Source organism: Cibotium barometz, chromosome 50 (genome assembly GCF_041138505.1).
Source record: "Cibotium barometz isolate CiBa-2024 chromosome 50, ASM4113850v1, whole genome shotgun sequence".
NCBI lineage: Eukaryota > Viridiplantae > Streptophyta > Polypodiopsida > Cyatheales > Cibotiaceae > Cibotium > Cibotium barometz.
This window is the reverse complement of record NC_141095.1, coordinates 44,463,290-44,489,616: the sequence shown is the minus strand read 5'-3', so window position 1 is coordinate 44,489,616 and position 26,327 is coordinate 44,463,290. Positions and strand designations below refer to the sequence as shown.

Here is a 26,327-nt window from a genome sequence, read left to right as displayed (position 1 = left end):
ATCATCACAATTGTACATCCATCTGGGCATATCTTCTTCATACTCTTCGCTTTCAATGTCTTGCAAGATCTTTTCATTGCAGTACATGTAAACAAGTTTATCTGCTCGATCTGCAAGAAGTCGATTGCGAATAGTACTATGAATATATTTATACATGCTCCAGTTCCTTTCTGAGCCTGAGTTTAAAGAGCACTGACTTAGAACCTTCATCGCAAGGTTGCGCAATAAAGCATAATGCTCACCACCATTCATCATCCACCACTTCCATGCAGGTTGCTCTTTAGCCATTTGTTGAACAAGGGAGTTGGAAAATAAACCTTCTTTCAACTGAAATGAGGTCATCTCCTTTATGCACTGTACACGATCATCATCATTATTATAGAAAGTGTTTACCACTTTATAAAAATCTTGCACCACCTCAACGTTGGACATCAAATCCATATTCCAATATTCAGGATCTAACATGTAAGCAGCACTGTGCAGTGGCAAGTGCGCTCCAATCCATCTAGCATGAAAGTACTTCAACAGAACTTTTCTTTGTCTACTGGAGAATGGTACACGCCATTGCTTTTCCACCACTGAATGCTCTAATTTCTCAAGACACTCCAAACTCCGCTGGGCAGTCCACCATTGCATCCATGCTTTTCCGAGATTAGGCGCTCTTTGATCAAGACTTCGTACAGCATACATAACAGGCATCATTACATGGTATGCATCCATCACACTGCATCCATCACACTGCGGGATGCCAATGAGGTGTGTGCACATAGAATTGTAGATGGTACGATTAATGACACCTGTACCACTTGCATCTGCCTGGCTGGACGTTGCAGCGACGTCCTGGGCAATGCGCACTCTTTTGGGGAGGGACTCTGCATCCAGCGCCTTCATGCGCTTGCTCTTGGCTCTTTGCTCACTCCATACAACGTCCCATAACTATGGATGTTGCATATTAGCTTCAGGCGGGGCAGCATCTCTAAGATCACTGCATGCTACATGCATGCTCCCCAAAATGGTTCGTGTTATATGTTGATGGTTGAAATCTGCTATCTTCTGTCTATCAAGCAACTCAGCGTTGCCTCCGCTTCGAAGCCGACACTGTGCATTTTCCCATATCTGGTCTATTAGATCTCGCATGAGTATCTCAGACTCATTGATCTTTTTGACGACATCATCAGCACATTGTAACACTATGATGACTGCTTCAATGCGAATTGCTCGTAGAACGATTTTACGCTCTTCAGGGGAAAGCATGTTGGTCGTCTTCGTAAATCTAGCAAATATCACTAAACACAAAAAAACAGAATATCAAACATTACTGAAATCAACATCAAGCAAACGTGAGAGAACAGCAACAAGTGTATCATTACTTATCAATGTTCAAACAAAAACGAAATATCAAATAATTTTAATGAACTCAACATCATCCAATACATCATCAAACGTGAGACAACAGCAACAAGTGTATCATTACTTATTAATGATCAAACAAAAACGGAATATGAAACAATATTACTGAACTCAACATCATGCAATACATTATCGAACGTGAGACAACCGCAACAAGTGCATTATTACTTATCAAGTGTATACATTATCGAACGAGAGAGAGAGAGAGGGGGGGAGGAAGAGAGAGAGGTGTGACAGATAGAGAGAGGGGGAACATTAGATGACATTTTTAATAGTTTTGTAAGTTCCTAAAGAGAGGAAAATAATGTTTTGTAATCCTAAAGCACTCCTCATCTACACACCTATCGTGATAGAGAGAGAGATGTGAAGTGTATCATGAGAGAGAGAGAGAGAGAGAGAGAGAGAGAGGAGGAAGAGAGTTGTGACAGATAGAGAGAAGAAACATTAGATGACATTTTTAATGTTTTTGTGAGTTCCTAAAGAGGAAAATAATGCACTGTTTTAATTTTTAAGTAAATAGAGGGAGAAAAAAGAAATTATTAGGAATTATGTATATTTTAAGAGAAAAAAAAAAGAAATCCTTATCTACACATCTATCGTGTTGTGAAGTGTATCATGAGAGAGAGAGAGAGAGAGAGAGAGAGAAAGAGTTGTGAAGTGTATCATGAGAGAGAGAGGGGGGTAGGAAGAGAGAGAGATTCATTTTTTCGAGTTACGAATCACGATATTATAAAATAAAACGTTTAGACAATATGATGTAAACTTTGATCCATGAAATACTCATGCCGTGTTAGCAACCAAGTATCGCATGGATCAAACACAATAAAAACAATACAAGTCAAATCAAACAAATTTACGACATTTTTTCAACCGCGTTAACGACGATCATATGCCGTAGTATGCAAGCAAATTTACGACATTTTTTCGACCGCGTTAACGATCAAATGCCGCAATATGCAAAAAACAATTTATGCACTAGCGGACGACACCAACTTGCTGCGTTAACGACAAAATGCCGCCTGATTCTATGGGAATACGAATAGGATACGAACATACACTAGCCGCGTTACCGACCATATGCCCGCATTTGACAAAGGGAAGGGAAGGAAAGGTGACATCGCCATAACGATACTATGCTTGCCGCGTTACCGACTAGTACCGCTACGGCGTGCCATACTTACCATAGGACACAGACTAGACGCGTTACCGACTAAGTGCCCCAGGGTAAGCACCATTCCGAAGAATGGCCTTACACACACACACCTGTCGTGTGGCGGACCACCCACATCCTGCCGCGCATTGCGACAATGGGCGGCTGCCCGCATGAATACACACCCACACACACATCCCTCGTGTGGCGGACCACCCACATCCTGCCGCGCATTGCGACAGTGGGCGGCTGCCTGCACGAACACACACCCACATACACACACACACACACACACACACACAAGTTTCATTACCTGTGTATGCTGTCAGCAATGAACTCCCAAAGGGCCCCCCGGGCCCATATATATAGGAAATTGTACCCCGTCGGGCTGGATGACGACCCCGCTGGGACCCGCCGGGGTTTCCTTTTTCCCGGCGGGACCGCCGGGTATAGCAAAAGCCCAGCGGGATTTATCCGGTTACCAGGTTGCTTCCCACTGGCTTTTTTGGGAACATGTTAACATGTTAACATGTTAATAACATGTTAACACATGTTATTAACAAAAAAAAATTGTGATCACGTGAATATAAAATCATTGGTGGCAAGGCATTGACACTCTATGATAATCATGTTCTAACATAGTTGTTATGGTTGATATGTTGGTGGCAAGTAAGTCGTTTTCCCATTTGTGGTTTTGGTTTGATAGCCAGTTCTCCAGGACCTATCTTGTTTTTTGTTAACTTTTAAAGAAATATTTTCGTTGATAATTTATTTAATTGATCAAGTTATCTCTTTGTTCTGGATTGTATCAGTAATAATGGAATTTTCAATATTGGTCTAATTATAAATGAATTGAATATTAATTTTCTTTCTATTTTATTTTCTGAGGGCTTTGGGTTTTAACATGCCTAATAGTACTTACACATACAACCATCACTAGATGGTGGCACATCCATTGTTCAAACCCTCAAATTATTTTTAGCCTTCCTTACCACCCTAGTCACTTCTGTTTTATTAAAAATGGTCAATGGATACCTGTATTCCACGAGTTTGGGTATTTTAATTACAAGGACAAAAATAAAAAATTTCCCTTAACCTACTAGTCATTAAAAAATAGGACCTATATGTGTTTATTTCTTATGACCTACTGGTCAGCATTCTTTACTCTTCCGTCCTCACCTCACATTCAGGTAATGATGATCTTACTTTGTTTGGCATAATGGTCATTACTTTGTTAGAGATAGACCTAAACTATTAACATTTAGCCATTTATTAATACCTTTTTATTTTTGGTGGGTAGTAGGCTATCCACGCAAGTGATAGCCTATGGAGCCACTTGTGTGGATACCTGTGCTTCGGTCAAGAAAGGGTCACTTGCATGCGCACACACACATTCTCATTAAGGTTTTTATGGTTTAAAGGTCACCTTCAATACCTTTAACATAAGATTTTTGTTATCTTAGATGAATGTAAAATTACTTAATTCAAGGTTACCTAACCCCTTATAGAGACCTTACACCTAATCGGTTATGCTTTGGAGGCCAGCTGGCCATGATGTTTTGAACATGTCTTAACTCTAGCTCGTATGTGCCGTATACCCACTCTGTATACCCACTCTAGCTCGTATGTGCCGTATACCCACTCTGTAATTTTGTTTGCATCAACCCCTTTTGTTCTCTGTTGTGCTGGCACTTACTACCCCAATCTTGCATTTTTTGTGCTTCTACACACCCTAATGAACTTAGGTTTTTATGTATTTAGGTATGGGGTTAATACTCGTATGCAAAGTGAATTTAGTTTAGGGTTTTATGTATTTAGGTATGGGGTTAATACTCCTCTCCAAAGTGACCCTATGGTAGTATATTAGGCTGGATCATTTTTTACTACATTAAGTATCTTAGATCCCCACAAGATTTGTATAAATGATTGGATTCACATTTTTTCGAAGACCTGGCAAAGAAAATCCAACGATGGTGTTTCCCACTAGTTAATTACCGGATTGTTTACTCAAAGCAAAGCTACTTTTGAACACATGACCAAGTCACCTGAGTATTGATAGTCATTATTGTTTGGTTTGATAATGGTTTATGTTTTGGGCAGCATTAGTGGGGTTTATAGTAGGGGTTAATTTTGGTTTTAAAATCGAAGGTGTAAAGTGTCAATAAAGCATACTTGTTTTAATTCTCTAAGTTCTGCTAAATCTAGAACATAACAACGTCTTATGATCATGAATGATCGTCGTGCATGAACATTTGGAAGTAAAACTTTCAATAATTTAGAGATCTCGGTTACGTTGCACTGAAAAATGGCTTTTAAAACCCCGCTTAAATTCAATAAAAGATTTTTTTTGGTATAAGTTGATGAATATGGATGGTTATATTGCTTTAGACATCATATTATTCATAAACGAGAAACCAATATATATATATATATATATTTTATTATTATTTTTTGAAGTGGAGTTTTTTAGAATTTAAGTTCCTTAGGGTAGGACTACATGATCAAGACGTTTTGGAGATGAGAGTAATGCAGTCGTCAGACAAGGAGAGGCGCGCTTTGAGATCGTTAATTGCAGCTTGGTAGAGAGAGAAGACAATGTTATGGGCTTCTGCTTCAGACAAGGTAGAGACAGGGCGACATTCAAAGCTCCACTGCAGGACGGTACCCTTTTCTTCACCACCTTCTTCTTCTTTGTCGAGAGGAGAGAGCTTGAAGTTGCTGACATAGTCTTGCATGAGAGAAAAGCCGGGCAGGGTGCCGCAAAGGATAGTGTAAGAGAAATGGTGGTGAAGCTCGTCCATTTCTAAGAGCTTTTCAAAGGCAAAGGTGGAGGGCTTCCCCGGTGCCACTGGGTAAAGAACGGGCCTTCTCACGCAGCCTGGCTTCTGGGGCTTTCCTTCTATGAGCTCACAGCTCTGCACCAGCGTTCTCATCCACTTGTCCACTCCCACAAAGTCGCTCGTTACCCCCCACACCTCCGCCTCCCCTGCACCCTTGATCTCCCACTCGAACGCCGTCCCCCACACATGATCCTTCTCTCCACTGTTATAAGTGCTGCTGCTGCTTATCGCTGCCGACTCCGTCGCTGTCTGCAGAATCGTCTCCATCGTTCGTCTGCGCTCAATTCTCCCTGCATCCCACAAGCAGACCCATCAGTTGACATAGGCTTCTCTCTCTCTCTCACTCAGTACACACACACAAATACTCACTTACAGACACAGACACATGTTTCTTTCTCTCTCTCTCACTCTCTCACACACACACCTCTCTCTCTCACACTCACACTCACACTCACACACACGCACCCACCTGTGTGTACCTTAACTCTCTCGCCAATGGTGAATGCTGTCTGACTTCGGGCCTTTGTACGCAAGTGCGCTTTACGTGTAGGGGAGGAGGATGATGTGCCCTTACCGTGTCTCTCTCTCGCACCCACTGTGTGTACCCTAACTCTCTCGCCAATGGTGAATGCTGTCCCACTTCGGCCCTTTGTACGCAAGTGCGCTTTACGTGTAGGGGAGGAGGATGATGTGCCCTTACCGTGTAGTGCACATACCGTGTACTTAACTCTCTCTCGCCAATGGTTAATGAAAGCAAACACAACCCAAACTCCTTGTCAATGTTAGGTAATACTTGTGCAGGCATTATGTGTTTTCTCTCTCTCTCACTCACACACTCTCCCTCTCACTCTCACACTCACACACTCTCTCTCTCACTCTCTCACACTCACACACTCTCTCTCTCACTCTCTCTCACACACACACACATTATCCTTTTTTGACAAGGAGAAATAGTTTATGACGATATTGTTAGACAAAATGCCCCCTAATGCAGCTGTGGCTTTTCCCAATACTCTTTCAGAGGCCTTTCCCCATCATCAACAAGGACCTAAGAATAACATTTGCTCCGGATGACCTAACAATCTATTCAAGTATCAAACCTCCCTATACGGATAAGCACACCTAAGATCACTCTATCTCATACAATTCGGTCATACCCATTTGCTAAGGATAACTAAAATAAAATCTTGAAGTGTGGAAGCATGGGCTAATCTATTATCAATATAAATTACAATTATATATATGTGTTATTTTTTTGACACGTAACATATGGTGGTATTAATGAAAATATCAAACTCATAATCTTACTCTTATTGTCACCAAGGGCCACAAAATGAGATTGATTCAAGTAAGAGGTTGATGTAACATTTTCTTTGATATTAAACTATATTTTTTATTGTACATTTACGTGATCAAATCAAGTTAATGCCTCTTTGTAATGTGTATTATGTGCAAGAAAATAAAGAAATCTCAAATTCGTGTAGTTGTTTCCAAAGTATTGTGTTAATTGTGTATATCTACAATCGCCCCATGAACAATTATAATTATACTTTTGAAGCATTTACAATATCAATCCATGTACTCCAGGTGGTTCAAAAGACTTACATGTAAGAATACATCTAGGGAAAGCCCCACTATTCCATTTGTTCAAAAGACTTACATGTAATAATACATCTAGGGAAAGCCCCACTATTCCATTTGTTCAAACTTTTTATTGAACTTGTATGCATTTTATAGACTTTGTTGTAGAATCATTCATTAAATAAAATATTTTGAAAGCAACATCTAATTGAACTAATTGTGTGGCTCATAATTTGCAGTTAGTGCACACCACAAGACAACAACATTTTGAACAAAAATCACATCAAGAACTTACATAAGAGCATCACATCTTGTATATACCCTTGTTTTTCAATATCATCCTAGATTATTACCCCACAAGAGCAATGGCAATGATCTCAAGCATAATATAGTTATTTGGAGACCCTTTATTTGAAATCTTGTCATAATTTTCATTAGATCCTATGGTGACAGGCATATACTCACTTACAGACACAGACACATGTTTCGTTCTCTCTCTCTCTCTCTCTCTCTCTCTCTCTCTCTCTCACACACACACACACACACACACACACACACACACACACGCACACACACATCTCTCTCTCTCTCTCTCTCTCTCTCTCTCTCACACACACACACACACACACACACACACACATGCACATGCACATGCACCCACCTGTGTGTACCTTAGCTCTCTCACCAATGGTGAATGATTTCTGACTTTGGGCCTTTGTACGCAAGTTCTCTTAACGTGTAGGGGAGGATGATCTCAAGCCCTTGACGTGGAGGGGAGGATGTTGGATCACCTTAAAATGCACCCCAACCTGTGCAGTTGATCTTGCACCCTAAGTACAAGGACATCAGCTTGATCTATCCACCTACACACGTCCGCTGAGAGAGAGAGAGAGAGACAGAGACAGAGAGAGAGAGAGAGGGAGAGAGAGAGAGGGAGATCCAATGCATTAACAAGAGGGTACAGAGAGAAGAAAATGTGAATAGGATCTAGAAGAGACTCCTCCATCTTTTCCTTGCAAAAGTACAATGCAACATTATTTACTATTGGAACTCTAGATAGAAGGCTAATTTAAGTTTCTACATTACCATAAAACCTGGTTTCCAGAAAAAGCTTCTATACCGGTCCCCTACAACAATAACAATAAGCTATTGTATTATTCATATTTGTTGCTTCTTTATTTTTGATTGAGAAGATGTAGCATAATGGTAATCACCTACATTTTTTCCTTTAGGTGTATCAATGCAGCCACTTTTAAGGGTCAACTTCTTAGAATGACCAAAAAAAGAAATAATGGAGATGTATGTTGACAACCAATGACTACTTGGTGGAAAATATGTTGTTTTCCTTTAGGTGTATCAATGCAGCCACTTTTAAGGGCCAGCTTCTTAGAATGACCAAAAAAATAAATAATGGAGATGTATGTCGACAACCAATGACTACTTGGTGGAAAATATGTCGTACGGAACTTTACAATGCAGTATTTTCAAGCTTTACAATGCAACTTCTTAGAATGACCAAATAAATAAATAATTTTTTGCCAATAATGGAGATGTATGTTGACAAACCAATGACTACTTGGTGGAAAATATGTCATATGGAACTTTACAATGCAATATTTTCAAGCTTGGTGATATGTTAGCTTTGTGCATGATTTGTATCCCAAGTAAAAAATGAATAAACAATTGCATGCATATCAATACACCAACTATGTTCTCACTTCTTTCATGCTCTTTTTTTTCTATCTTCATGGCATGTATGATACACTACAAGACACTGCTGCCATACACACGTTCGATACACGCGATAAGTTACAGGCGCATGTATAGTCGTGCATGTATATGAGTAGTATCGGACGCGTGTATATTGGCATCTACATTCGCGTGTATATACTAGTTTCAGAAATGCGTGTACCAGCGCGTGTATATACGTGCAATTATACACGCTTTACTACACGCGATAACAGAGAACTTTATTAAGAAAAACTCCATTCCTTTACAAAATTAAAAACCATTTCCTTTAAACCATCTCATAGTACATTACAGTATATATCATTACACAATCCCATTACATGCATTTACAACAATGTAATATATTCAAAAATAAATCATGAGATGATAATTAAAAGACAACATATACAATAGAAATGTCATCAATTTAGAACGATACAGTGATGGATTGGTTAGGGTTCGATCTCATCTTTAATAAGATCCATCCTTACCAAACGATCAACATCAATATCCATTTGATCAATTTGTAAGGCTACGATTAAATTTATTCCACTATCGATATTCTGTCCCATTGATAATGGTACCGATGCCCTGATCATCCTCATCAACATCACCATCATTCTCAATGGTAGGGTCATCCTCATGATCATGAGAAATGGCACGCTCATCCTCATTATCATGATCATCTCTTATTTCTTGATCATCGATCACAACATCTTCATTGGCATGTTTATCTTCATTGCGGCTTGCTATATCCTCCATATGCTCCATATCAGTGAATGTATTATACATCACTTTGGAACGTGGTGCAATAGGGATGACGTACCACCATTTAATGTCATGCACCATTGGTAGATAGATAACCTACTAAAATACACATACTACAGTAATTAATTAGCATATCAAAAGTCAAGGGGGATACGCGAGCTTAGATATATATGTACATGAAACACATTAGTAAAAAAATGCATACCTGCTCACATTGTTGTGGCAATACGAGCCTATCCAAAACTTTGTAGAGTCAATAGTTACATAGCCACTTGCATGGCGTTTTATTGTTGCATTAGGCCCTTTTTCCACCACGTTCATTTGCCATTTGACATCCAAAACATACACAAAGAGGCGACGAAAGTCAAGCCTAAATATGTCTTGGATTGTGCCACAATAATCATCCATTTTTCCATTGGCTCCCTCAAAGCTACTAATGACACCGCAATCTTGTGTATTCCTCTTTTCATCAATTCTTTGTGTTCGAAAATGCTTGCCTTCACACCATTTAGCAGTGAACATAGTGCACTGGACCAAAATAGAAGCAATATTTGTGTAAGCAATGTGAATAAATATTAAAAGCAAATCACTTACAACTAATGCAAAACATTAGTTCTATGTACCTTTAACATGGATCCTTGTGCATACTCCCATTCTTCCGCCATGATATGCAGCCCCTCGCCGCTCTCTGCTCTCTCCATTTCCTCATGCAACCAATCAACATGGATATCATTCGGAAGTGTTGCTAGATGCTTAGGGTATGCCTTATGAGAGCCATGTTGCCTCCGAAAGAGAGCTCTTTCTGCTTGCCTTTTTGTCTTTGCATCCTCATATCTTGTAACCCATCTGCTCATCACATCACTATTAAGGATGCAAGTGAAATTGAGATCATCAATCAATGTTCTGTCAATTACTTTACTCTGTCCTTTTCCTTGAGGCACATAGTTCCTCCAACTCATCAATCAATGGTTCGAGATAAACATCCATATGCTTGACTTTATGTTTCCCTAGAATTAGAAGGGATAACATAAGATGTCGCTTCTTGATCACCATTGATGGTGGAAGGTTGTAATTCACCAACACAACTGGCCACACATTGTATGCGGTGCTTTTGAAACCAAATGGATTCACTCCATCGATACCTAGGCCAAGACTCAAGTTTCTGGGCTCTATTTTAAAGCTGGGCCACTCGTCTTCGATATGCTTCCAAGCAGGAGTGTCTGCGAGAATTCTCCACATGCCATCATCTGATCGATGTGAGGAATGCCATGACATGAGCTCTGCTATGGATTTGCACTTGAACATGTGTTTGATGCGAGGAATTATAGGAAAGTGTCGCAAGACTTTACGAGGTACATCAAAACTCTTCACATCTGTTCTATACCTTGCTTCACCACAAGTGGGACAATGTCGAGCCTCCTTATGCATCCCACAAAAGAGAATGCAATCATTGATGCATGCATGTATGCGATCATAATCCAATCCTCCAAGAGATGTCACATAGCGCCTCGCTATGTCTCTTGAGGTGGATAGTCTATTCCCCTTTGGAAGCATGTTTGATAATAGCCTGCATCCAATATCATCAATTAGCCCTAAACCCTTAACCACTAATTCAAATTTGTAAGTTAGAATGCTTACTTGAATAATGCGTCAAGACTTGCATTGCTCCATCCATAAACTGTTTGTATATTGAGTAGTTCAAGTGAAGCACGTAAAATAGAGAATGTGCACCCTTCAAAAACCGGTGTCGATGAAGCCTTGTAAAGATGCTCTTATTCTATATCATCATCGTCCATACCTTTGGGATCATCCCTAAAAAGATACCGCACCATATCATCAAACACTTCCTCTTCCACAACTTCGTGGGATGGTGCAGGGCTGCTGTCATCCCTTTCCCACTCATCTCTAACAATAGATCCCAAAGCTCCAGCATCATCTCGTCGACACTTTACGTGCTCTCGCCGTGCATACGGCACCATGTTAGGGTGTGGTACTACATCCTACTTCAATTAGAGTATATATATTACAACTCCATTAATTTGGACACCATGAGTCATTTGAATACTATCAATTTACATCTACTCACCTCTAAACCTGTTTGATTCCATTCTCCATACATGGAGATGTGATTCAAGGTAATTCGATGCGCTCGTACAATGCATCCTTGACATCGATTACACATACACTTGATCCTTTGTCCCAACCACACATCGCGATTACGATGACACATTGTCTCATCCTCACCAGAATTGCTTGAGGAGGTTGATGACATCTTATGTACAAAAGAGCAAACACATAATCATAATCAGTTTTTAATGAAAGTATAAAAAGTCTCTATATCCGGTGTTGATCACGTGTAATAGCGCGTCTCCACTGTTTTAAATCGCGTGTAATAGCACGTTTAGAATCGCGTGTATGAATGCGGCTATTTATTATACATGCGAATATACACGCACTTCTACATGCGACCACCTGTCTATACCTAACACATAACCCGCCGCCTTCTCCAAAAACCATTTTCAAACTCCATCTTTCCTCTTCTTCGTCGCCGCTAAATCTTCCCTCTTCCAACAGAGAACTAAAGCCAAGTGCAAGGAGCAGACACGGGTGCAAGGAATAGACACGGGTGAAGAAAACCAACCAAAAAGAAAACTCACTTTTCCAGAGGTGAGTCAGTTTATCCTTTGTCCTGTCTCTTTCCTTCCATTTGTTTATGCGATTGTCTCTTTTCCTTATGTGATTATCTCCGTCCTTCTCTGGTCGTGCCTGCTTCATTATTTTTGTGAACGATAGTGACAATCTGGGCTTTCTTTTTAAGAAAGATTTGTCGGTGGTCTGTCGTTTTTGAAAAAGTTTTTGCACAGGCTGCGTGTACGAGCACGTGTATGTCTGCATGTACCCTGTTTGCACAGATTGTTCACACGCAAATACACGCATTTTTGGACGGGTTTTTTACACGCGACTGTGTTTGCGTGTCTTGCTTGTCCTCTTGTCTAGTCTGTATGCTTTGGTCATCCAAACTGTACAGATTGTCGATCCAGCTCAAGAGAGTTGTGCTTTGATACATAGAGTGATTCCCTTCATGGTGACTGTGCTTTGATACATGAAGTGTTTCCCGGCATCGCCATCCCCTTTATCGCCTCTCATAGTAACTCTTATCGCCATCCCCTTCATGGATCCTTCATGTATATACTTTTATTTTTGCAAATTCTTCATGCATCCAGGTTCTTCATCCGATCCATTTGCGTACGGCACTTGGATGATGGAGATGCTAAATCATTTTGGGCGCCATCCGGGTCCAATGGAGCTTACAGAGTACATGTATGCCCATCCCTCTCCTGGATTCCCTGGTATGGTCACCCTGCCCCTGAGTATCCATGTCACTCCACTGCTTTCTATGCCTGCGAGTCTGGTGAGACGGCATGTAGCTTCTCCTCTTCCACGCCCACCAAGGAGACATACCCCGTCCAAGACACACTCACGCACACCCTCCAGGCACCGTCACGTCAGGGCTCACAGCCACCATCACGTACTCCCTCATAGCCACAGTCACGTACACAGTCACGTACACAGTCACGTACACAATCCCCCAGTCATGACTCCACCCGCAGGAGAGAGGAGAGTAAACGCCGCAGTAGGAAGAGTGGGAGTGGAGGATGCGGCGGGTGCTTTGGTGGGGGAAGTAGTAGGACACGCGGTGAGAGAGGAGATAGAGGGAGAAGAGTTAGAGGAAACAGTGAGGAGGAGGAGGAGGTGAGAGAGGTGGAGGGAGTGATTTACTATGATGTGACGGATAGGGGTGGGGTAGTGATGGATGCGAGGGGGAAAGAGGTAATGGAGTACATGCGTGGGGTAGTTTCAAACTTGTACAAAAATTGTTTTATTAAATTTAAAGATCAAAATAGCCGATTAGTTGGGGAGGTGATAGATGCTGTGCATAGTTGGTACCCCAATCCCCCACATACGACATTCTCGGATGTATGGGGAAGGACGCGAATAAGGGAGATCTTAAGTAATAAAAGATCTCACCTTAAGAAACTCGCGTACGATGATGGGCTGAATGTAGCTGCGGGTGGCGTTCCTGTCGAGAAACCTGCCACACTGCGCACAAACACGAGTGGAAGGAGGCAAAGAAACGAGCACAGGGTGGTGTGAAGAGAAGGCAGCATGTGGAGGCATGATGGATCCAGATGGAGACCATTGGATCTTCGCATTTCGGATCTGGCAGCGTCGAGTCATGGGAGGTAGAGTTCGTAAGTATCTTGCCACTTTATTTGATTGTTTACTTAATTCATTGATTCTATGATTGTTTTAATCTTACAAATTGTGTTGATTATGTTACAGGGGAGGAAGCCCACAGCCCACGATACTAGGTATGCTCGCCGGCATAGCACACGTGACACGTGGCCCTCTTCAGAAACGAGGGATGTATTACGGACGCGTAGTTTGAGATGGCCATGAGACCATACGATCGACAGGTACTTGAAAACTCTAAACAAATGATTTTGGTTTATTGAATTACATATATATATATACTTATATACGATATATTACTTGAACAAGCACAAGCTATTGCTGCACCTGCTAATGCTCCTACCACTGATGATCCACCCGTAGCCACTGCTCCTACTGGACGTGAGCACTACTCATCGGACATGTATACCGATGTGAGCTCATCTGATCATGGAGGGAGCAGCGGGTCATCATCTGGGTCTGAGTAGTACTCAGACTTATAGTATCACATTCCATATTGAGGATGCGGTTGTATATATTGTAACTAAAGCCATGGGCTTTCTTAGACAAACCAATTTGATTTTGTATATATTTATTTATAATTGAAGCCATGGGCTACTTCTACATATGGACTCCCTTGTATATATGTGTACACATAAAATTTTGATAGTAATATTGAATCGTGAATTGATAGTATTGCATTCATGTCTGTCTTGAATCGTGTATTGACAATCTATGCATTCTTGTCGTTCTTGAATCGTGTAATGACAATGCACTAAATCTTCCTCGTGGATGGTGCAATGCACCCAAAAAAAAAATCCAGAGAGTGCTATTGAGTGCTGGAATGCTGGAACAGCATTTAGGTACCAAATAGCACTCTCGATTTTTTTTTTGCTCTATGTTCGCTTGTATAAACGCGTCAAGTCATGTGTATATACACGGATACTTTGTGAAATGCGCGTGTATAAGCATAGCTAAACTGACAAAACGCGTGTATAAGCTCTCATATTAGCGCGTCTGATGGGTCTATACACGCACTTTTACACGCATGTCTCTGGCCGCGATGATACACGCACTGATACACGGGCCCGCTACTTTTTTTCCACAAGTCATTTTCCACGGCTAGGATCGCGGGTATGAGCCCGATCCCTTGTAGTGATAGAAATGTCACACGCAACACATTCATCCAGGTCTCTGATTTTATATTCACGTGATCACAAAATTTTTTTTTGTTAATAACATGTGTTAACATGTTATTAACATGTTCACATGTTAACATGTTCTCAAAAAAGCCGGTGGCAAGCGACCTGGTAACTGGGAAAAATCCCGCCGGGCTTTTTCTATACCCGGCGGGCCCGCCGGGATAAAGCAAAACCCGGCGGGTCCCTGCGGGGTCGTCATATAGCCCGGCGGGGTAAAATTTTCTATATATATGGGCCCGGGGGGCCCTTTGGGATTTCATTGCTGATAGCATACACAGGTAATGAAAACTTGTGTGTGTGTGTGTATGTGGGTGTGTTCGTGCGGGCAGCCGCCCACTGTCGCAATGCGCGGCAGGATGTGGGTGGTCGGCCACACGAGGGATGTGTGTGTGGGTGAGTTCGTGCGGGCAGCCGCCCATTGTCGCAATGCGCGGCAGGATTTGGGTGGCCCGCCACACGACTGGTGTGTGTGTAAGGCCATTCTTCGGAATGGTGCTTACCCTGGGGCACTTAGTCGGTAACGCGGCTAGTCTGTGTCCTATGGTAAGTATGGCACGCCGTAGCGGTACTAGTCGGTAACGCGGCAAGCATAGTATCGTTATGGCGATGTCACCTTCCCTTCCCTTCCCTTTGTCAAATGCGGACATATGGTCGGTAACGCGGCCAGTGTATGTTCGTATCCTGTTGGTATTCCCATAGAATCGGGCGGCATTTTGTAGTTAACGCGGCAAGTTGGTGTCGTCCGCTAGTGCATAAAATGTTTTTTGCATATTGCGGCATTTGATCGTTAACGCGGTCGAAAAAGTGTCGTAAATTTGCTTGCGTATTTCGGCATATGATCGTTAACGCGGTCGAATAAATGTCGTAAATTTGTTTCATTTGACTTGTATTGTTTTTATTGTGTTTGATCCATGCGATACTTGGTTGCTAACGCAACATGAGTATTTCATGGATCAAAGTTTACATCATATTGTCTAAACGTTTTATTTTATAATATCGTGATTCGTAACTCGAAAAATATGAATCTCTCTCTTCTTATCCCCCTCTCTCTCTCATGATACACTTCACAACTCTTTCTCTATCTCTCTCATGATTCACTTCACAACACGATAGATGTGTAGATAATGTTTTTTTTATTTCTCTTAAAATATACATAATTCTTAATAATTTCTTTTTTCTCCCTCTATTTACTTAAAAATTAAAACAATACATTATTTTTCTCTTTAAGAACTCACAAAAACATTAAAAATGTCATCTAATGTTTCTTCTCTCTATCTGTCACAACTCTCTCTTCCTCTCCTCTCTCTCTCTCATGATACACTTCACAATTCTCTCTCTCTCTCTCGCAATGATACACTTCACAACTCTCTCTCTCTCTCTCTCTCTCTCTCATGATACACTTCACATCTCTCTCTCTATCACGATAGGTATGTAGATGAGGAGTGCTTTAGGATTACAAAACATTATTTTTCTCTCTTTAGGAACTCACAAAACTATAAAAAATGTCATTTGATTTTTCCTCTCTCTATCTGTCACACCTCTCTCTCTTCCTCCCCCTCTCTCTCTCTCTCTCATTCGATAATGTATACACTTCGTAAGTAATAATGCGCTTGTTGCGGTTGTCTCACGTTCGATAATGTATTGCATGATGTTGAGTTCAGTAATATTGTTTAATATATTCTGTTTTTGTTTGATCGTTGATAAGTAATGATACACTTGTTGCTGTTCTCTCACGTTTGATGATGTATTGGATGATGTTGAGTTCATTAAAATTATTTGATATTCCGTTTTTGTATGAACATTGACGATATTGATATACTTGTTGCTGTTCTCTCACGTTTGCTTGATGTCAGTATCAGTAATGTTTGATATTCTGTTTTTTTGTGTTTAGTGATATTTGCTAGATTTACGAAGACAAAAAAACATGCTTTCCCCCGAAGAGCGTAAAATCGTTCTGCGAGCAATTCGCATTGAAGCGGTCATCACAGTGTCACAATGTACTGATGATGTCATCAAAAAGATCAATGAGTTTGAGATACTCATGCGAGATCTAATAGACCAAATATGGAAAAATGCACAGCGTCGGCTTCGAAGCGGAGGCAACGCTGAGTTGCTTGATAGACAAAAGATAGCAGATTTCAACCATCAACACATAACACGAACCATTTTGGGGAGCATGCGTGTAGCATGCAGTGATCTTAGAGATGCTGCCCCGCTTGAAGCCAATATGCAACGTCTACAGTTATGGGACGTTGTATGGAGCGAGCAAAGAGCCAAGAGCAAGCGCATGAAGGCGTTGGATGCAGAGTCCCTCCCCAAAAGAGTGCGCATTGCCCAGGACGTCGCTGCAACGTCCAGTCAGGCAGATGCAAGTGGTACAGGTGTCATTAATCGTACCATCTACAATTCTATGTGCACACATCTTATTGGCATCCCGCACGAGGCTCTGTTCGAAGGGCGAACAATAGGCTCCGGTGTTTTTGGAACAGTAAAAGAGTATACAATTAAAGGTATATCATTTTTACCGGAGCACATCACTTTTTGCGAAAAGCACTACAAAGGAGAAGGCAGCGCGAAGTTCGAGAGCTTCCAGGTAGAGCAGGGTATGCAAGTGCTACATCCATCGATTGTCCGGTGCATTGCCTTTACAAAAGAGGCTCCTTGGATCACAATTTTTCCGTACTATAATGGCGGCGCTCTTGGTGATACTCTTCTGAAGGTTCCCTTCAGATTCAGTGAGTTCACCAGAGCAATTTTTCGTTTGGATCGAGGATGGAGACAACCCCCACCTGATAATATCCCTTTAAGTCATCTAGAACTTTCAAAAATAAAACAAATAGTAATAAGCATGCCACATATTATGCATGCCCTGGTGGAAGGCCTAGCGGCAGCACATATGGCAGGTATTGTACATACCGACCTACATCCATTCAATGTAGTGTTGGATTATACAAAAGAGCTAAAGCCACGCATAGGTATTATCGACTGGGGGTTGCTACTGAGAGCGCCCAAAAAATGGGTGTCTCTCAATTTTGTATTTGAAGCAGACAAGAACGCTGAGAAGGTGGCACAGGCAGTCTCCTACGCAGACAGAGAGCGAAATAAACGGCCGTGTGGATAGCCCCAGAGCTTTATGATCCATTTTTGGCAGATGCATACACTCCTGCATCTGATGTTTTTGCCTTGGGATATTTGTTACAAACTTTATATGACTTTTGGCAAAAAGTGCAAGAGTTGTGGATGGATAATAGTTCCCATGACAAAGTTACCATGGATACTATTATTCATAGAGTCAAAAATTGGATGTTTCTGCCTAATCGCGATGAGCGAAAATCAATTTTGCAAGTAGTTGAATTTTTTAGATCACTAAATACTGACCCTACGAGGGCACAACGTCCTCTTGTAGAGCTATCGGTGGCATTCACCCCAACTTTGTAATGATACAATATCAAGAGATTAAGTTTCAGGAATGGCATTTTGTTTCTCTCTTCAAAATTTGATGTGTCCGATGTTTCAAAATTTTGTTTCTCTCTTCATTGAGTCTTTGCAATATCTCTCTCCTCTTGTGGTGTTTAAGTTTATGTTTTCTCTTCAAAATTTGATGTGCGAGCATTGTTTGAAGTGTTTTTGCAGTCAAGTGGATATTTCTCATCGAGTCTTTGCAATACATATCTCCTCTCGTGGTGTTTGACTTCAAGATTTTGAGAGTAATGGTCAATTTATCTTACGTTGATCTTTACAGTTCATTAAAATCCTAAAGTCATTTACGTTCATGCAGATATGGAGCAGGCGCAAGCGAACGAGCATCAAGAGTTAGCCAAGAAGGCATACGAGCGAATGAAGGCCAATGCACATTGCCTGACAGCCCGCGAAGCTACAAGAACAGCATGCAGGTTATCGAAATGGACAAATCCAACTTATGCCCAATGGAAAGACATAAACAAACGCGTAACCACAGAGATGATAAAGGAAATATGGCCATGTCCAGATGGCGAGATTAAGAAGGGAAGATGGAAGATTTCTCGTTGCACTCACAATGATATCAAAACTAATGCCGAGCGCATTTTCTTGGAGGTGTACGGTCGTCCTCTCCATAACGCCGACGCTCCACTCTATTTTGATAAAATGCTATATGCTCAATTTATCTTACAAACTCCAGTGGACTTCGTCTCCAGAGAGGCCACTGTCAACACCCACGACATACGTGAAGAGACAGTGACATTCACAAGAGAAGAACTTGCTCTCATGGTGGAGGGTGCTGGACTGGAGTTAAACCAGGTTAAAGAAAGCTTAGGGGCCCAGCTAGCAGAGAAGGAGAAAGAAGCTGACCGATTAACTCAAGCGTCAACTCCTCCCCCGGCCAATAGAGGGATTCAAGAGCAGCTAACAAAGATCAGCCAAGATGTACAGAGCATCTCTTCACATATTGCTCCTGTGCGCCAAGGAAACCACATCTCTCATTTTTTGATACATCCTGATCTTGTGGGAGTTTCTGCTGAGGCTACAAGTTCCTCCACCCCCCAATGTCGTGTATGTTACAAAGTATTCGATGGGTGGAGCGGCCAGTATATACTACCATGTGGACACTACTACCACTTAATATGTTTAGTGAGACAAATGCAAAATACTTCCACATGTGCATTGTGCAATGTCCCAATAAATCAAGGTATTTATACAGTGTTCGGCATGGCTAGCGAATATAAACCACCAGGACCTTTAGATGCAACTCCTAGTGCAATTCGTAATTTATTTCAAGATGAGAGTTAAGAAAAACAAATCCTACTTTTGTATTGATAATTTCTCCAAATATGATCATTTGTACAAGTACTTTTTATTAAATTAATGAAGTGACTTCTTCCTCTATGTCAATATCTTGCTCAAAAATTCTTTCACCGTTTACTCTCTCGTCTACTAAATTAAGCTCATCTAAGTCAATGTCTAAATTGTCTTCTATCTCAAGGGTGGTGCACAACGTACGTCCAACATCAAAGTTCTCGTCTACTACATCATCACAATTGTACATCCATCTGGGCATATCTTCTTCATACTCTTCGCTTTCAATGTCTTGCAAGATCTTTTCATTGCAGTACATGTAAACAAGTTTATCTGCTCGATCTGCAAGAAGTCGATTGCGAATAGTACTATGAATATATTTATACATGCTCCAGTTCCTTTCTGAGCCTGAGTTTAAAGAGCACTGACTTAGAACCTTCATCGCAAGGTTGCGCAATAAAGCATAATGCTCACCACCATTCATCATCCACCACTTCCATGCAAGTTGCTCTTTAGCCATTTGTTGAACAAGGGAGTTGGAAAATAAACCTTCTTTCAACTGAAATGAGGTCATCTCCTTTATGCACTGTACACGATCATCATCATTATTATAGAAAGTGTTTACCACTTTATAAAAATCTTGCACCACCTCAACGTTGGACATCAAATCCATATTCCAATATTCAGGATCTAACATGTAAGCAGCACTGTGCAGTGGCGAGTGCGCTCCAATCCATCTAGCATGAAAGTACTTCAACAGAACTTTTCTTTGTCTACTGGAGAATGGTACACGCCATTGCTTTTCCACCACTGAATGCTCTAATTTCTCAGGACACTCCAAACTCCGCTGGACAGTCCACCATTGCATCCATGCTTTTCCGAGATTAGGCGCTCTTTGATCAAGACTTCGTACAGCATACATAACAGGCATCATTACATGGTATGCATCCATCACACTGTTCCACCAACTTCTTCTCGTAAGCGCTCCCTTCAAGACTTTGATTTTCTCTTTCACTTTTTCAAGTTGAGTGTTCTCCCAGTCATGAAATGCCATGCATGTAAATGTTTCACAAACTGCATCTTTATTTCTAAGAAGAGACTCAAAAGTGTAAAAGTGAGTGCAAAACCTAGTCTCCGCTGGAAGCTTTAACATAACTGACATGCGAGGTCGAAACATATCTAAAACTCTCTGTCTCTTGAGCATGAATTTCACAAGCTGGCGAGCTTATTGCCATCCCCTTCATGGATCCTTCATGTATATACTTTTTTTTTGCAGATTCTTCATGGATCGAGGTTCTTCATCTAATCCGGCACTTGGATGATGGAGATGCTAAATCATTTTGGGTGCCATCCTGGTCCAGTTGAGCTTACAGAGTACATGTATGCCCATCCCCCTCCTGGAATCCCTCGTATGGTCACCCGCCCCCGAGTATCCATGTCACTCCACTGCCGTCTATGCCTGTGAGTCCGGCAAGATGGCATGCAGCTTCTCCTCTTCCACGCCCAGTGAGGAGACATACCCCGTCCCAGACACACTCACGCACACCCTCCTAGGCACCGTCACGTCAGGGCTCACAGCCACCATCACGTACTCCCTCACAGCCACAGTCACATACACAGTCACGTACACAATCCCCCAGTCGTGACTCCACCTGCAGTACAGAGGAGAGTAAATGCTGCAGTAGGAAGAGTGGGAGTGGAGGATGCGGTGGGTGCTTTGGTGGGGGAGGTAGTAGGACACGCGGTGAGAGAGGAGATAGAGGGAGAAGAGTTAGAGGAGACAGTGAGGATGAGGAGGAGGTGAGAGAGATGGAGGGAGTGATTTACTATGATGTGATAGATAGGGGCGGGGTAGTGATGGATGCGAGGGGGAAAGAGGTAATGGAGTACATGCGTGGAGTAGTTTCAAACTTGTACAGAAATTGTTTTATTAAATTTAAAGATCAAAATAGCCGATTAGTTGGGAAGGTGATAGATGTTGTACATAGTCGGTACCCCAATCCCCTACATGTGACATTCTCGGATGTATGGGGAAGGACGCGAATAAGGGAGATCTTAAGTAATAAAAGATCTCACCTTAAGAAACTCGTGTACGATGATGGGCTAAATGTAGCTGCGGGTGGCTATCCTATCGAGAAACCTACCACTACGCACAAACGCGAGTGGAAGGAGGGAAAGAAACGAGCAAAGGGTGGCGTGAAGAGAGCAGGCAGGGCACGACGGATCCAGATGGAGACCATTGGATCTTCGCATTTCGGATCTGGCAGCGTAGAGTCATGGGAAGCAGAGTTCGTAAGTATCTTGCCACTTTATTTGATTGTTTACTTAATTCATTGATTCTATGATTGTTTTAATCTTACAAATTGTGTTGATTATGTTACAAGCAACGTGTTATGATGGGGAGGAAGCCCACAGCCCACGATACTGGGTATGCTCATCGGCATAGCAGATGTGACACGTGGGCCCTCTTCAAAACTGAGGGACGTATTACGGACGCGCAGTTTGAGATGGCCATGAGACCATACGGTCGACAAGTACTTGAAAACTCTAAACGAATGATTTTGGTTTATTGAATTACATATATATATACTTATATATGATATATTACTTGAACAGGCACAAGCTATTGCTGCACCTGCTGATGCTCCTGCCTGATGATCCACCCGCCCACCACTGCTCCTCCTGGACGTGAGCACTACTCATCGGACATGTATACCGATGTGAGCTCATCTGTTCATGGATGGAGCAGAGGGTCATCATCTGGGTCTGAGTAGTACTCAGACTTATAGTATCACATTCCATATTGAGGATGTGGTTGTATATATATTTTTGTAACTAAAGCCATGGGCTTTTTTAGACAAACCAATTTGATTTTGTATATATTTATTTATAATTGAAGCCATGGGCTACTTCGACATATGAACTCCCTTCTATATATGTGTACACATAAAATTCTAATAGGTTTTCGTTTGATAGCCAGTTCTCTTGGACCTATCTTGTTTTTTGTTAACTTTTAAAGAAATATTTTCCTTGACAATTTATTTAATTGATCAAAATATATCTTTGTTCTAGATTGTATCAGTAATGGAATTTTCAATATTGGTCTAATTATAAATGAATTGAATGTTAATTTTCTTTCTATTTTATTTTCTGAGGGCTTTGGGTTTTAACATGCCTGATAGTACTTACACATACAATCATCACTAGATGGTGGCACATCCATTGTTCAAACCCTCAAATTATTTTTAGCCTTCCTTACCACCCTAGTCACTTGTGTTTTTTAAAAATGGTAAATGGATACCTGTATTCCATGAGTTTGGGTATTTTAATTACAAGGACAAAATAAAAAAATTTCCCTTAACCTACTAGTCATTCAAAAATAGGACCTATATGTGTTTATTTCTTAAGACCTACCGGTCAGCATTCTTTACTCTTCCGTCCTCACCTCACATTCAGGTAATGATGATCTTACTTTGGTTGGCCTAATGGTCATTACTTTGTTAGACCTAAACTATTAACATTTAGCCATTTATTAATACCTACTGGTCAGCACTCTTCCGTCCTCACCTCACATTCAGGTAATGATGATCTTACTTTGTTTGGCCTAATGGTCATTACTTTGTTAGACCTAAACTATTAACATTTAGCCAATTATCAATACCTTTGTTAGAGATAGACCTAAACTATTTAATTTAACATTTAGCCATTTATTAATACCTTTTTATTTTTGGTGGGTAGTAGGCTATCCATGCAAGTGATAGCCTCCTATGGAGCCACTTGTGTGGATACCTCTGCTTCGGTCAAGAAAGGGTCACTTGCATGCACACACACACATTCTCATTAAGGTTTTTATGGTTTAAAGGTCACCTTCAATACCTTTAACATAAGATTTTTGTTATCTTAGATGAATGTAAAATTACTTAATTCAAGGTTACCTAACCTTACAGAGACCTTACACCTAATTGGTTATGCTTTGGAGGCCAGCTGGCCATGATGTTTTGAACATGTCTTAACTCTAGCTCGTATGTGCCGTATACCCACTCTGTAATTTTGTTTGCATAAACCCCTTTTGTTCTCTGTTGTGCTGGCACTTACTACCCCAATCTTGAACATCTTTACCCTCTTACTATTTGGGGCATTTTTTTGTGCTTCTATACACCCTAATGAACTTAGGTTTTTATGTATTTAGGTATGGGGTTAATACTCCTCTGCAAAGTGACCCTATGGTAGTATATTAGGCTGGATCATTTTTTACTACATTAAGTATCTTAGATCCCCACAAGATTTGTATAAATGATTTGATTCACATTTTTTCGAAGACCTAGCAAAGAAAATCCAACGATGGTGTTTCCCACTAGTTAATTACCGGATTGTTTACTCAAAGCAAAGCTACTTTTGAACACATGACCAAGTCACCTGAGTATTGATAGTCATTATTGTTTGGTTTGATAATGGTTTATGTTTTGGGCAGCATTAGTGGGGTTTATAGTAGGGGTTAATTTTGGTTTTAAAATCAAAGGTGTAAAGTGTCAATAAAGCATACTTGTTTTAATTCTCTAAGTTCTGCTAAATCTAGAACATAACAACATCTTATGATCATGAATGATCGTCTTGCATGAACATTTGGAAGTAAAACTTTCAATAATTTAGAGATCTCGGTTACGTTGCATTGAAAAATGGCTTTTAAAACCCCGCTTAAATTCAATAAAAGATTTTTTGGTATAAGTTGATGAAAGTGGATGGTTATATTTCATTAGACATCATATTATTCATAAACGAGAAACCAATATATATATATATATATATATATATATATATATATATTTTACTCTTTTATTTTTTTTGAAGTGGACTAGAAAGTGGAGTTTTTTAGAATTTAAGTTCCTTAGGGGGTGTGGCTCATAATTTGCAGTTAGTGCACGCCACAAGACAACAACATTTTGAACAAAAATCACATCAAGAACTTACATAAGAGCATCACATCTTGTATATACCCTTTTTTTTCAATATCATCCTAGATTATTACCCCATAAGAGCAATGGCAATGATCTCAAGCATAATATAGTTATTTGGAGACCCTTTATTTGAAATCGTCATAATTTTCATTAGATCCTATGGTGACATAGGCTCAATATCCAAACAAAGACAACGTCTACTCATTCTAGGCCTTTTTGCTACAGTCTATTTTTTATTTTTTAATGCCTTCTTACCTTGTCCCTCTTGTGCATATTGTGTTATTAGTGCACACCGAAACAACCTTGCTAAAAACAAAGATTCGTAAGCAATTGGTGTGATGTTGCACACACATGCACTCTCACACACACACACACTCTCACTTACAGACACACACACATGTTTCTCTCTCTCTCACTCTCACACTCTCTCTCACATGCACACGCACACGCACATGCAGCCACCTGTGTGTAACTTAACTCTTTCTCCAATGGTTAATGAAACCAAACACAACCCAAACTCCTTGTCAATGTTAGGTAATACTTGTGCAGGCATTATGTAAGGCTCAAGGTGTGGATCCAACCTCCTTGTTATACTTGTGCAGCTATCGCTTCATTGGGTCAATATCCTTTTCTCTCTCTCTCTCTCTCTCTCTCTCTCTCTCTCTCTCTCTCTCTCTCTCTCTCTCTCTCTCTCACACACACACACACACACACACACACACAATCCTTTTTTGACAAGGAGAAATAGTTTATGATGATATTGTTAGACAAAATGCCCCCTAATGCAGCTGTGGCTTTTCCCAATACTCTTTCAAAGGCCTTTCCCCGAAGTAAGAGGTTGATGTAACATTTTCTTTAATATTAATCTATATTTTTTATTGTACATTTATGTGATCAAATCAAGTTAATGCCTCTTTATAATGTGTATTTTGTGCCAAAAAAAAAAAGAAATCTCAAATTCGTGTAGTTGTTTCCAAAGTATTGTGTTAATTGTGTATATCTACAATCGCCATGAACAATTATAATTATAATTTTGAAGCATTTACAATATCAATCCATGTACTCCAGGGGGTTCAAAAGGCTTACAACAACATGTAAGAATACATCCAAGGAAGCCCCACTATTCCATTTGTTCAAACTTTTTATTGAACTTGTATGCATTTTTAGACTTTATTGTAGAATTGTTCATTAAATAAAATCTTGAAGTGTAGAAGTAATGGGATAATCTATTATCAATATAAATTACAATTATATGTGTTGTTTTTTTTGACACGTAACTTGTAAGGAATTAATATTGATTAAAAATAAGTCTTGTGCATCATACAGTTATTAGTTCATAACTTATTCAAACACTTAGTATACAACCTTTGATATACCCTACACACATGCATATAGTGGTATTAATGAAAATATCAAACTCATTATCTCTCTTGTTGTCATGAAGGGCCACAAAATGAGATTGATTTAAGTAAGAGGTTGATGTAACCTATTCTTTGATATTGAACTATATTTTTTATTGTACATTTATGTGATTTAAGTAAGAGGTTGATGTAACCTTTTCTTTGATATTAAACTATATTTTTTATTGTACATTTATGTGATCAAATTAAGTTAATGCCTCTTTATAATGTGTATTTTGTGCAAAAAAAATAAAGAAATCTCAAATTTGTGTAGTTTCTCTCTCTCT

The 26,327-nt window shown here is 40.4% G+C and overlaps 1 protein-coding gene across 1 annotated transcript; it reads right to left on the bottom strand.

Moving 5' to 3' along the window:
- Positions 1-4,987: 4,987 nt before the first annotated feature.
- Positions 4,988-6,065, bottom strand: LOC147610150 (lachrymatory-factor synthase-like). The gene is made up of 2 exons (XM_086787242.1): positions 5,870-6,065; positions 4,988-5,690 (listed from the first exon to the last, which is right to left on the bottom strand). The coding sequence occupies exon 2, from the start codon at positions 5,665-5,667 to the stop codon at positions 5,062-5,064; it is 606 nt and encodes a 201-aa protein (XP_086643368.1). The 5' UTR covers positions 5,668-5,690; positions 5,870-6,065; the 3' UTR covers positions 4,988-5,061.
- Positions 6,066-26,327: the final 20,262 nt, after the last annotated feature.